At 30.8% G+C, this 14,650-nt stretch overlaps 1 protein-coding gene across 1 annotated transcript in view; it reads left to right on the top strand.

Moving 5' to 3' along the window:
- Positions 1-12,136: 12,136 nt before the first annotated feature.
- LOC129752233 (nuclear pore membrane glycoprotein 210-like) overlaps positions 12,137-14,650 on the top strand; it is a 9,916-nt gene continuing 7,402 nt past the window's right edge. Inside the window, exon 1 of the mRNA XM_055748019.1 lies at positions 12,137-12,279. Coding sequence (XP_055603994.1) covers positions 12,137-12,279 — 143 coding nt within the window. The remainder of the gene's footprint in view (positions 12,280-14,650) is intronic.

Here is a 14,650-nt window from a genome sequence, read left to right as displayed (position 1 = left end):
TTTGTAAATTTTGTAAATTTTGTAAATTTTGTAAATTTTGTAAATTTTGTAAATTTTGTAAATTTTGTAAATTTTGTAAATTTTGTAAATTTTGTAAATTTTGTAAATTTTGTAAATTTTGTAAATTTTGTAAATTATGTAAATTTTGTAAATTTTGTAAATTTTGTAAATTTTGTAAATTTTGTAAATTTTGTAAATTTTGTAAATTTTGTAAATTTTGTAAATTTTGTAAATTTTGTAAATTTTGTAAATTTTGTAAATTTTGTAAATTTTGTAAATTTTGTAAATTTTGTAAATTTTGTAAATTTTGTAAATTTTGTAAATTTTGTAAATTTTGTAAATTTTGTAAATTTTGTAAATTTTGTAAATTTTGTAAATTTTGTAAATTTTGTAAATTTTGTAAATTTTGTAAATTTTGTAAATTTTGTAAATTTTGTAAATTTTGTAAATTTTGTAAATTTTGTAAATTTTGTAAATTTTGTAAATTTTGTAAATTTTGTAAATTTTGTAAATTTTGTAAATTTTGTAAATTTTGTAAATTTTGTAAATTTTGTAAATTTTGTAAATTTTGTAAATTTTGTAAATTTTTAAAATTTTGAAAATTTTGTAAATGTTGTAAATTTTGTAAATTTTGTAAATTTTGTAAATTTTGTAAATTTTGTAAATTTTGTAAATTTTGTAAATTTTGTAAATTTTGTAAATTTTGTAAATTTTGTAAATTTTGTAAATTTTGTAAATTTTGTAAATTTTGTAAATTTTGTAAATTTTGTAAATTTTGTAAATTTTGTAAATTTTGTAAATTTTGTAAATTTTGTAAATTTTGTAAATTTTGTAAATTTTGTAAATTTTGTAAATTTTGTAAATTTTGAAAATTTTGTAAATTTTGTAAATTTTGTAAATTTTGAAAATTTTGTAAATTTTGTAAATTTTGTAAATTTTGTAAATTTTGTAAATTTTGTAAATTTTGTAAATTTTGTAAATTTTGTAAATTTTGTAAATTTTGTAAATTTTGTAAATTTTGTAAATTTTGTAAATTTTGTAAATTTTGTAAATTTTGTAAATTTTGTAAATTTTGTAAATTTTGTAAATTTTGTAAATTTTGTAAATTTTGTAAATTTTGTAAATTTTGTAAATTTTGTAAATTTTGTAAATTTTGTAAATTTTGTAAATTTTGTAAATTTTGTAAATTTTGTAAATTTTGTAAATTTTGTAAATTTTGTAAATTTTGTAAATTTTGTAAATTTTGTAAATTTTGTAAATTTTGTAAATTTTGTAAATTTTGTAAATTTTGTACATTTTGTAAATTTTGTAAATTTTGTAAATTTTGTAAATTTTGTAAATTTTGTAAATTTTGTAAATTTTGTAAATTTTGTAAATTTTGTAAATTTTGTAAATTTTGTAAATTTTGTAAATTTTGTAAATTTTGTAAATTTTGTAAATTTTGTAAATTTTGTAAATTTTGTAAATTTTGTAAATTTTGTAAATTTTGTAAATTTTGTAAATTTTGTAAATTTTGTAAATTTTGTAAATTTTGTAAATTTTGTAAATTTTGTAAATTTTGTAAATTTTGTAAATTTTGTAAATTTTGTAAATTTTGTAAATTTTGTAAATTTTGTAAATTTTGTAAATTTTGTAAATTTTGTAAATTTTGTAAATTTTGTAAATTTTGTAAATTTTGTAAATTTTGTAAATTTTGTAAATTTTGTAAATTTTGTAAATTTTGTAAATTTTGTAAATTTTGTAAATTTTGTAAATTTTGTAAATTTTGTAAATTTTGTAAATTTTGTAAATTTTGTAAATATTTTAAATTTTGTAAATTTCGTAAATTTTGTAAATTTTGTAAATTTTGTAAATTTTGTAAATTTTGTAAATTTTGTAAATTTTGTAAATTTTGTAAATTTTGTAAATTTTGTAAATTTTGTAAATTTTGTAAATTTTGTAAATTTTGTAAATTTTGTAAATTTTGTAAATTTTGTAAATTTTGTAAATTTTGTAAATTTTGTAAATTTTGTAAATTTTGTAAATTTTGTAAATTTTGTAAATTTTGTAAATTTTGTAAATTTTGTAAATTTTGTAAATTTTGTAAATTTTGTAAATTTTGTAAATTTTGTAAATTTTGTAAATTTTGTAAATTTTGTAAATTTTGTAAATTTTGTAAATTTTGTAAATTTTGTAAATTTTGTAAATTTTGTAAATTTTGTAAATTTTGTAAATTTTGTAAATTTTGTAAATTTTGTAAATTTTGTAAATTTTGTAAATTTTGTAAATTTTGTAAATTTTGTAAATTTTGTAAATTTTGTAAATTTTGTAAATTTTGTAAATTTTGTAACATTGTAAATTTTGTACATTTTATTAATTTTGCAAATTTTTAAAATTTTGAATTTTGTACATTTTGTTAATTTTTAAAAAAATGTACAATTTGTAAACTTTGAATCTTTTGTAATTTTAGATTTTTTTTGTAATTTTTGTCATTTTTTTCATTTTTGTAATTTTTGTAATTTTTGTAATTTTTGTAATTTTTGTAATTTTTGTAATTTTTGTAATTTTTGTCATTTTTGTTATTTTTGTCATTTTTGTCATTTTTGTCATTTTTGTCATTTTTGTCATTTTTGTCATTTTTGTCATTTTTGTCATTTTTGTCATTTTTGTCATTTTTGTCATTTTTGTCATTTTTGTCATTTTTGTGATTTTTGTCATTTTTGTCATTTTTGTCATTTTTGTCATTTTTGTCATTTTTGTCATTTTTGTCATTTTCGTCATTTTTGTCATTTTTGTCATTTTTGTCATTTTTGTCATTTTTGTCATTTTTGTCATTTTTGTCATTTTTGTCATTTTTGTCATTTTTGTCATTTTTGTCATTTTTGTCATTTTTGTCATTTTTGTCATTTTTGTCATTTTTGTCATTTTTGTCATTTTTGTCATTTTTGTAATTTTTGTCATTTTTGTCATTTTTGTTATTTTTGTCATTTTTGTCATTTTTGTCATTTTTGTCATTTTTGTCATTTTTGTCATTTTTGTCATTTTTGTCATTTTTGTCATTTTCGTCATTTTTGTCATTTTTGTCATTTTTGTCATTTTTGTCATTTTTGTCATTTTTGTCATTTTTGTCATTTTTGTCATTTTTGTCATTTTTGTCATTTTTGTCATTTTTGTCATTTTTGTCATTTTTGTCATTTTTGTCATTTTTGTCATTTTTGTCATTTTTGTCATTTTTGTCATTTTTGTCATTTTTGTCATTTTTGTCATTTTTGTCATTTTTGTCATTTTTGTTATTTTTGTCATTTTTGTCATTTTTGTCATTTTTGTCATTTTTGTCATTTTTGTCATTTTTGTCATTTTTGTCATTTTTGTCATTTTTGTCATTTTTGTCATTTTTGTCATTTTTGTCATTTTTGTCATTTTTGTCATTTTTGTCATTTTTGTCATTTTTGTCATTTTTGTCATTTTTGTCATTTTTGTCATTTTTGTCATTTTTGTCATTTTTGTCATTTTTGTCATTTTTGTCATTTTTGTCATTTTTGTCGTTTTTGTCATTTTTGTGTTTTTTTGTCAAAGTTAACTTTTTAAAGGTCAGTATTTTGGAAATAATTTACGAAATGTGTATGATCAGGTTTTATAATTCAACATGACCATTTGTTTGACCTCTTTATAATACTAATAACGAAAGGTTTTTTTAAAAATTTATGTCTTATCTGTTTCAACTTTTTTCAATCAATGAGTTGGTAAGTTAATGTTGAGATATGAGTTTTATCAACGTTGTTCCTTAATTTGATTTCTAAATGTGTTAACACGAAACAGTTCAGTTGTAGGTTTTTCTATCAAGCCTTAAAGCTAAGGTTACTAGAATGTTTTTTGCACGTATCTAGGCTGGATAAATTCGGCCTATTTTATCTATAGATAAACCTGGCATTATCCGGGCATTTGATTTAAAAATTGTCGACCAAAATTCGGGCTCATCCAAAATCAAGAAAAATAAACTCAAAAAAAAATTTTTTTTCATCAAAATTTATCAACAGATTTTTAATTGTTTTTTAGGCTTTCAAAAAACCTTTCATGACTATGTTTATTAAATTTGCCCAAAAAAATTCGTTTTGGTCGCAAACAAAAAAAAAATTGTTTTTTGTTTTGTTTTGCTAGTTAAATTTGAGAATCAGAAAGAAAATAAACGCGGGAAAATTTGGGCTTTTCCAAAGAAATCCGGGCAACCGGGCTGGATCGGGCTTTTCCCAAATATATTATTAAATATTCAGCAAACTCGGAGAATACCGGGCAATCTGTTAACCTTGCTCTAACCCGATAAGCGATTTTAAAGTTTTTTTTGCAGGTGGTTTTATTAATATAGAAAAAAAAGTTCTGCCCATCTCAGACTCAAAACTCACGAAATGAAAAAAATGATAATCCCCGGATAATTTGAATCTGTTAATGAATAGTGAATGTGTATCTGAATTTAAGCACTATTTTTTGTTTTTTTTTTCTATCTTTGCTAGCAACCGTCACACCTCGTACTAATTAGAACCAAACATTAGGAATCTGTATTCTGTAATTTCCAAAAGTTTGTTTGTTTGTTGTCAGGTGTGCTTGGGGATCGTCGGAACAAAATCTGACTCAAAATTTCAAAAAGTAATTTTAAAGTTTTGACTTGAAATATAAAGTTTAGTTGAATTTTTAATTTTTTTTTGTATCAAGTTTTATTTTTTTTAATCAAGTACTTAAATTTTCAAGAAACTGTAAAATATGTCAAGCCTTCGGAAAAGAGTCACATTTCACACGTTTCATAACTTTTCTTGAGACCACCAAAGACACAAGCGTTAATCTTAAAGATCAATATCAAGTGCTACGGTTTTAACAGTTAAGCTAATATTTTACTTATTCACCGGATCCGGGCTCAACTGGCTTAGAAAACTTCATACTTCAGGTAAACGACGAATCGACGCCTGAAAGAGGAACCTCTTACCTGTCGATTCTATGAATTATTTCTTAGACTATGCTCTCTTGAGCTCGAGGTGTGCAAATAAATAGTGTAGGCCTTAGGGCGACTCCCGGGATAAGTATAGAAGAACGCATTTGGTGCTTATCCGGATCGCAACAACAACGTGAGTGCAACAGGCGTGAAATTGCTGTGTTATGTCTGTGCCAGCCTAGCCAGCTTTAGAATGCGATGCCTCTATGATCTTGGAACCGGATTCTGATTGCCCTCGGCCGTACGTAGCACGTTCTTACTAAGGTGGGTGGGCTTAACAACGCAAGAACAGGAGCGCGCGGGAAGAAAATTCGCACTCCAGTGCGTGCTTTAGTTGTTTTCGTTTTGGTGTCAGACTGAATGTGGCTCGTTTGTTTGCTACAAGTAAAATTGTTAGATTTCAAAGGTTTATCACAGTCACTTCTGTAAAAAAAATATGTGAATGACTTTAAAACTCTTCAATTGAGGGTTTTTTTTGCATATGATTTTTTTTTCTAAATTATTTTCCATTTTTAAGAAGCATTTCAGTCACTGTTGAGATTTGTTACAGATTTCAGAACATATTTTAGAAAAGTTCGCCAGATTTTTTTTTTAAACTAATACAAATGTTGGAGGCAAAGCTCCGCTAAGAAAACTGCAAAAGCGACGATCAACTGTCGATATCTTTGATTCTGTGCTGTGGTTTTCTGGATGAGGTAAAGTTAGGCTGGGAGAGCATCAGCAACAAAAAAAAAACACAACGAAAAGATCTAAAAATATATCGAAACGAGACAGCGTGTCTGGATTATTTATTTATGCGAATGGGTTTTTTTTGCTTCTCCTGCTGCCCCGTTGTTGTTTTTATAGTTTTACCTACGTAGTGGGTTATTGGGCCTCCTCGTTGATTGAGAAGATATTCGCATGATGTTGATAATAACTTTACGATGCGCCGCGTTGCCTTTCGTCATTTTCGGGGAAGCAGCAAGAGCAATAATTAGACGTGTGTTCGAATATGCTTGGTAAAAGAAAAGGTAGAGATAAGCAAAACAATCTTGCTGCTCTCTGGTGTTCCCCGGCGCGCTGTTTTGTGGTTTTCGATCATGTGGAAAAGCAAACCCCAACCGACCTCTTCGCGCTTATAATAGAGTTGTGGTCCATGTGCTCGGGCATCGGATATCGGCACAATTTTTCCGAGCGGAATTGAGTGAATGGAGCTCACGCTCTGAGATCCTGGTCAGAGTTATCGCTAGTCCACGTGGTTGGCAGAGAGAAATTGCGGGAACGTAATCGGGGAGCTACAGTTATCTTTGGGGAAAAAACATAGGGGAAAACTGTACAAGACGCACCAGCGAGGAAATAAGAAATCTCCTTATCATCTTTACAGAATTATTAAAAAAAAAACCAACTGGATTCTCAAGAGAAATATTATTAAATAAAAGCTATTAAAAAAAATTCACCTCAACCAGAAATCGAACTCGAGTCTTCTGATTACCCCTCCGACACCTTAACAATAGGCTGAATTGTCAGATGAAAGCAAATCAAGCTGTAGCTCTATTACTCATTTGTCTTCATCGAGTTGAACTCGCTACTACATTCTACGGCAGAAAATGCTCATCGTGCCCCGATCAATGGAGCTCTGATTGCCAATTGCCAATTTGACACTCCTGACTTAAACCAATGTGTCTCCCTTGTTTCCCAACCTTTGTTTTTATTTTCGAACTTATAGTTTTGGAAACCTCTTTATATATTTTTTTTTCAAAAAAATATTAATTTATAACACCTCGAAAAAAGACGGAAAAAGACAGTAGATCACCTACGGAATGCTAAAAAAATATATTTCAGTGCCTAAAAAAGCTGAAGTTAGATACTAGAAGTGACCATGAAAATGCAACGACCCTCTTCGATTTCGCTCAAAATCAGTAGGGTGACTTATTATAATGTTAATAAAAAAAATCCAAAAGTTTGGGAGAATCGGACCACGCTCAGCAAGGCCGTTTGCCCTTGGAAATCCTGGACTGGAAATTTCGTGTTTGAATTCCCAATCTTTGGCGAACTTTGCAAAGGACCTGGATGAATATTGAGGGCCCCCATCACTATGGAACTCTTCTGGGCATCCAAAGCAAGCAAATTTTTCTTTCAAGAACTTTATTACTTCTTCAGATGTGGTTTCTCTCAGCTTCCTGAACTCGTAAAATCCACTGAATGAATCGACAAGCAACACAAATGTGAAACCTCCAAAATGAAATAGATCACTTGCCACAACCTGGTATGGATACTCCGGCACCGTCTTCATAAAGACTTCTTCTTTTCGTTTAGTTGACTGTGTTTGCTGACAAACTTTACACTTTTCCACATATTCATGGATTTCACGCGTCATACTTGGCCAAAATACGAATTCACGAGCCCTTCTTATCGATGCTTGAATACCACAATGACCTTCGTGGATGACTTTCAGTAATCGGCTCCTCTCCGATTCCGGAACAAGGAGTTTTTCTCCCTTGAAGATAAGTCCATCTACTTCGAAGTTGTTGAAAGTGGCCGGTGGCTGGTACTACGCTTTCCGGACCGGTCCAGGACCATTCTTACAAGACACCCAGAAACTCTTGACTGATTCGGAACAATAAGATAAGTAACTGTATTTTTTTTGTGGTGAATGAATTTATTCAAGATGTGTCAGAAGTTCCGTTTCCACGACCGAGGAATTTTGAATGTTTTTTTTTCCAGCAGGTGGTCGTAACAGCCATCGATTGCTTTGATCTTAAAAATACTCGATGTAGAAATCCGAAATACATTAGCATTTTAGAGCTTATCAGAATTTCACACCACTTTAACACCATAATAACAAATTTTCATTTTAATTTCTTTTGTGAGGGCTGCGTGCGCGTTAGTGTGGTCACTGTATTGATTGCTGTTATTGTTAGTAAATCAATGCGTTACGGAGCGACAGTCATCTAGCAGTTATAAAATAAGCATTTAAATTGCTTTAAAAACTATGCATTGAAATTTAAATAAAATTGATAAGACATGTGTTGACAGTCCAAACACAAATGTAATATTCTAAATTCTAATAATTGCGGTGAGTATAATGTTGGTAAGTATCGTAAGTTCCTAATTCCTTAACAGCATTTAATGTATCAATATTAAATGTACACTTTCCCAAATGACATAAATTCATATTTAGATCTTTCCATATTCAAAACATTATATGAAGCGTTTGGTAGGGATCTCCACGCTTCATTCCGCCCCTGTATCCTGTATCTTTCGCGGTATTCATCACATGGTTGGCCTGGCCGTAGTAATATCTGCAATGCATAGGAATATGTAACAGGTAATACGCTGAAAAGAAAAATGATAGACGCAAGTCTCCCATTTTCCAGGATGCCTACATGTTTTGGCCATGTTGATGTAAGAAGAAGAAGAAGAAGAAAAGTTTGGGAGAATCGGACCACCCTCCCTCAAATGGCAGCCCCTCCGTTTTTGAAAATTTGGCAATTTTTGCCAAAAAAACTGTTTTTGTTTTTTTAATATCTTAAAAACGGTAGAAGCTACAGATAAGATAAGACTATCCCTATAAAGAATATGTTATAAGCTATCAAATGAGTTGATAGAAAATTTTTGGCAGTGTTGCCAAACTAGAAAACTTTGCATTTTAAAACTTAAATTGCGATTATCTCAAAATACCCCCCCCCCCTTTTAATTTTGATTTGATGGCGCCAATGGATTCAGCGTGAAATTTTACATAAGAATCACTCATTCACTCAAAAAAATATGAGCCGTTTCGGAGATATCAAGTTTTTAAGATGGGAAGTTCGTGAAATTTCACCGTTTCGCCAATACATCTTATAAATACGCCTCCGAAAGTATGGATCTGCTTCCGCATATACTACAAGGTCCGGCAATTGAACTGCTACATTACTTCAACAGTAATTATTTCGTTGCACGCGAAACAGTATTGATCGACCCCTCGTAGCTTTGTTTACATAGTCTTAGCTATCATTGCACATTGGTGCAGAACATCAATCTAGCTGTACGAAATCAATAGCGCCCAGGGATGAAGAGATAAACGTTTGATTAAAATTAAATTAAATATTAAATATTAAAAAAACAAAAACAGTTTTTTTGGCAAAAATTTCCAAATTTTCAAAAACAGGGGGGCTGCCATTTGGGGGAGGGTTGTCCGCTTCCCCCAAAACTTTTGATTTTTCTTATTAACATTATTATAAGTCACCCTACTGATTTTGAGCGAAATCGAAGAGGGTCGTTGCATTTTCATGGTCACTTGGTATGGAATGACCCATATACATGTAAAAAAGTGGTTTATAAGCCGTATTTTTCTATCAATGAACCTTCGAAATAGTTTAAGTCACACCAGACAAATTTTGAAAATAAGATTGGAAAGTTGATTTTCTTGCACTTAAATTAAATTCTGCACTAGATTTTGAGTATGATAACTCAAGATTTCCGCAATAAATTTATATTCACCAGAAAATCAGTACCATACAGATTCTATTGGTGTAATTACATAGGCGCTGCGATACTTTACAAAAATATAATATTATTTGAGTTACGTTACGTTTTCAAAACTAACAATTCGGCAAAAATCGTTTGAGAAACAAGAGGAATATAGCGGTTTTAAGCGAAGAGTGTCAAAATGACACTCAAGGTTTGATTAGGAAGTTTCTGGGCTTTCAGAGTGCGTCCATTAAAAAGTGCCCAAGTAACCAAAAGTTTCATAAAACAGGCTCTTAAAAGCTTGTTTAGCTTTGTTAAACGAATGAATAGCACTCTACTCAGCCTTAAATTTAAGTTGTTGTCGGTACTATATATCGATAAGTCCATAGTTGGAGCTGAGTAGAAGGCTATTCAGGCTTTATATGAGACCTCGAAAATTAAAGATTAAAGAAAATAGAATCATACTTCGCATTGCTTTGGATTTTTATACCTATTTATTCTAATTTAATGTTTCTTGAATTGTGAATGTACTGTGTTGATGAACCTTTAATAAAAAACAAAAAAAAATCCTAAATAAAGAGAACTAATGGATATAATACATTTTAAATGGTTTTACCCGTATAACATTAGTTAAATACGGTACACGTCTGGAAGAGTGAACAGAGTTACAAGTAGGACTTAAATGGAACTACTATTTTCATTTCACCTTCAAACATGATTTCCGTATCAAATTCGCTCTGAAAAAATTAAAACTGTTGACTTAAATACTATACAAAAGATAAAAATTAATCGAAGAACATTATGGAACTTATGTTACACACTAGGTAGAACATTGCATAATGTTGGAAACATGCATCATTATAGGAAGTAGTTAGTAAGTAGTAAGTAGTAAGTAGAAGAAATATGTTTATTATAAATTTAATTAAAATGTGATAATATTTTTTCGAACAAATATAATCTATTCCGGGATCATAAGAATATATTTATTCTCATTCCATTTGAAAAATGTATGATTCAAATTATTATTATAAATACTTTAACTACTCAAAAGTCACAAATTTGAATTAAATGTGACCCTTTGGAAATAAAATTTATTGCAAACATCAAGAAAAAAAAAAGATTTTTCAACTTTTATGCAGGATGTCTAGCTAGGTTTCGTAATTGCTGCCATTTTTTTTTTACTCTATGAAACGAATGGTCGATGATCTAGCCAAAAGAATTTGTTCTTGGATTTCCCCAATATTTTTAAAGTTGTCAGCCATTTTCTGCATCTACATTTAAAAACATTAAAAATAATAATACTTTCATCGAGAAACACATACACTGTTTAAACGATGAAACATTCGAAAACACATTTTGGAGCATACCCTTTTTTTAATTCAACGTTATCTGGAAGTTAAACATATTATTGCCATGAAAAAAAAGTAGACTATTTGGCGTTCTGCAAAATTAACAACAGGTTTAAATAATTGTTGCAAATGTGTTACTTTATGAAACGAAGGGTTGAACGTCCTTATTGCACTGCATAAAAATGTAACGATGGACGATGTAATTTCTGGAGATGATGTAGTATTAGGGATTTCTGTTGCAATAATACATCAATACGATGTACACAATGCGAACACGTCGTGTGGTGTAATATCACTACCTCTCATGTGATATCTCATCAAGTAGTCAATGTTTTCCTTAATTGACGTCTAAAATTTTATTGATTTCCAAAAGCTTGAAACGGATTACGAAGCTCAGCATTATTCGTTTGGCTTGTAAGTACTACCAAAATCATTCAAATTTTTAAGCAAATCTATTGCTTTAAATTTCATTCTATTATTTATCATTTTAAGAGAATTTAGTCCATTTGCATCAGCGGTAAAAGATTTTATGTTTTGAAACACCCGAATGATAAGGGGAGTATAAGGGATATTATTTTATTAATCTTTCCTAAAAAATTTTCATTAATAGCTTTAAAAAATGATGTGTTTCGGCTTGCGATAAACGGAGTGGCTTAAACCAATCGATTATAGCAGGAAACTTAGGTAGATAAGTGTCCGGTAATCATTCCAACATGAATTCTGATTCCGAAAATTCAAGATTATTCAGCGTTTTGCCCCATATTCGGAAAGCTCCGTAGTTGTTCTGTTGTAGAGGAGCAAAGAGCTGAAGATCACGATTCCTCAAGTCTCGAGATCGTACGCTGAGTTGGAGTGCTTCTAACAGTGCGGGGCAGTCGGTTCTCGACGAAAGCAGATCGGCGACAAAAGATGCCCGTGTTGCGGTCTGCCGGGCCTGCAGCGTGTCGATGTCGATAAGGCGGCAGCAGTTTTCGTAGCTAGGAAGTCGGAACGGGTCTTGCCAGTTCAGGTTCCGGAGAGCGAAACGCAAAAACGCCTTCGTTTGGCCTCAATACGCTCCGTGTCATTTTGGTAGTAGAGGCACCATACAGCCGAGGCATATTCGAAGGACGATCGAACCAAGCTGCAGTGAAAACTCTTGGGAACTTGGGACAATAAATATCCTTAAAGCCTTTTGCATTGCGGAATAAAAGACCCAGGCATCTGGAAGCTTTATCAACGATGTAGTTTGTGTGGATCTTGAAATCCAGCCCTTTGTCCAAAATCACACCAAGGTTTCTCACATGCTCAACTCGTGCAACTGTATCATGTCGAAGAAAATAATCAGCCGATAGCGAATTACCGTATATTTGTTGCGATTCAAGAAAAGAAATTGACATCATACCGGGCGGCGAAGATGTTAAACTGGCTCTGCGGGGCTGTTGATGGGTTGAAACAGTTTCAAATCATCGGCATACGCCAGTTACGGTCCATCGAGAAGCAGCAGCACGTTGTTGAAGTAGATCAGGAAAATTATGGGTCCTATGTGGCTCCCTTGAGGTATTCCAGAAGAGACAGTGAATTGATTGGAAAATGATTCACCTGTTCGTATTATAAGTTTCCGTCCTACCAGGCAGCTATGAAACCATTTCAGTAAAGAGCCTCAAACACCGATACCATTTAGTTTGGCTATGGCTATTTTGTGGTTTACCTTGTCGAAAGCCGCGGACAGGTCGGTGTAGATTACGTCGGTTTGAGGTCCTCTGACAAACCTGTCTTGCATGGAAGATGTAAACGTCAACAGGTTTGTTGTCGTAGAGCGCTTAGGCATGAATCCATGTTGTTTGTTTGAGAAATAAAATTTTCAATACGAGAAAAAAGGATTTACTACAACCAGCTCAAACAGTTTGGCAATCGCACTTAGGGAAAAAAATACCGCGATGATTGTTAACATTTTCCTGTCACCTTTTTTGTAGACCGGAAAAATGTAGATAAGATGGTATCGTCATCGATTACAATGTGATGAAAGGAGGTACTCTTGAGTGTTGTTTTCGAGTGTTTTCATTTGTCGCAACTCTTTCTTGGCCCAGGGAGCACGTAGGTCAGTGGCTGCTGAGCGATTTTGTACGTGTCGATCGATGATGTAGTTGATGATATGGGAGAACTTCATAGCAGTGGCGTTTGGATCGGAAGATTCGAGTTCAGAATTCCAACCGATGACGTCAAGCGTTTGTGAAATAGCAACAAAATCGGCGTTCTTGAAATCGAGAAAAAAAGGATACCGGCTTCTTTAAAGGAGTCACAATATCAGAAATTTCAAGCGAAAGCAGCAGGGTCGGGTGATGAGAAACAAGCTTAACCAGATACGCAGGAGCTAGTTCAATTGTAGCAAATTGGGATCCGTCGTTAACAAAACAAAGATTGAGCAAGCGACCATTCTCATTTTTTCCGCTGTTAACTGGGCGGAGAGTGCTGAGTGAGCAGTGATGTCAACTGATTTTCAGAAATGTCTGGAAGATTTAGAAAAAATGTCTGGAAAAGTGTGGAAATGTCTGGATGGCGAACTTTACAGGTGATGACCCTTTTTTTTGGTCGAAAGATCGCAATCTTGCAGTCTAGGGAATAACACTTATTACTTTATCATAATCAAACATTCTATACACAATCAATGCCTGATTACTATTGTGGTGATGTCAGCGGAACTACGTTTTATGCTTTACTTCCTATTTTACTACCATCATCGTGGCATTTCTTACTCTTCAACTACTAATTCGAATCATTACTGCCATTTTGCAACGAAAATTTTGATTTTTTACTGTTTTGTCAGAAAATTTATGAAAAGTCTGGAAATGTCTGGAAGAAATGACAAAAGTCTGGAAGTCTGGAAACCTGTCTGGCAAAAGTCCAAAAAGTCTAGAAGATCCAGAAAAAATCTGGAAGGTTGATATCGCTGTGAGTTAGTCGAGAATCAAACTGGAGGGCATAGTTATTGAAGATCTCGCTGGATCAGCAAACAAAATACCGCACTGGGAGGAACACCATTTAAGTCCGGGAAGGTTGAAGTCGCCAATAATGAGAATGTCGAGAATATGTAAAACAAAAATAAGATCATATGTTTTGGTTTCCACCGATGCAATATGCTGGTGCTTGTTTAAAGTTACGGGAGGGGGTAAAGTGACATTTTTTGAAACTCCTGAAATCCTATTATAATTGTTTTTTTTTCGCAAATTTTTCTTCCTGGCTATTATTTATTTCAAAATTTACGCCTTTTTACATTATATATATATTTTTTAAATTTTGTCTATTTCGGTATGTCTTATGCGGTATATCTATTTATACCACAGAGGCACATAGGAGTGATGAACCTGGCCAAAACCCAAATTTTAAATTTTGTTGGTTGCTTTTATGTCAATGTTTATTTGATTTACGAATAAATTTAACACCATGTACCGGTCATTTTTTTGGCAATCCGAATTGTTTATAAGCTGTAGCAGCTGTCAAAATTTTATTATTTTTATGGGATAGAATTTTTCTAAAAATCGTTGAATCAGCGCGACTCAAAGCCAAATCTATGAATAAAATTTTCTTAAATGACTAAAAATTTAAATTGGAAATGGAGAACTTCAATGGAGGGATGTTAAATAATTTTCAGTATAATATATAAAAATCGATGATTATAGAGACAGTTTATGGTGTTTTGAAAATTCTTTTATTATTTTTTTGTCTTAAACGTTGATTTTTTTTACAAGTAAATGTTTTTGTTTATGTTCTCAGCATGTCCAGAAAAAATGTTCAATATCATTTTAAAATTAATAACTTCAAAAATCATGTGCAAACGAAAAAAATCGCGCAAACCCGCGCAATTTAGATATTTTCAAGTTTGAAGTTTAAAAATATTGATAGTTTTTTCCACAAAAAGTCACTCAGGCCT

Source organism: Uranotaenia lowii, chromosome 3 (genome assembly GCF_029784155.1).
Source record: "Uranotaenia lowii strain MFRU-FL chromosome 3, ASM2978415v1, whole genome shotgun sequence".
Lineage (NCBI taxonomy): Eukaryota > Metazoa > Arthropoda > Insecta > Diptera > Culicidae > Uranotaenia > Uranotaenia lowii.
Note: the sequence above shows the minus strand (reverse complement) of the source record. Positions and strands in the feature narration are given on the sequence as shown.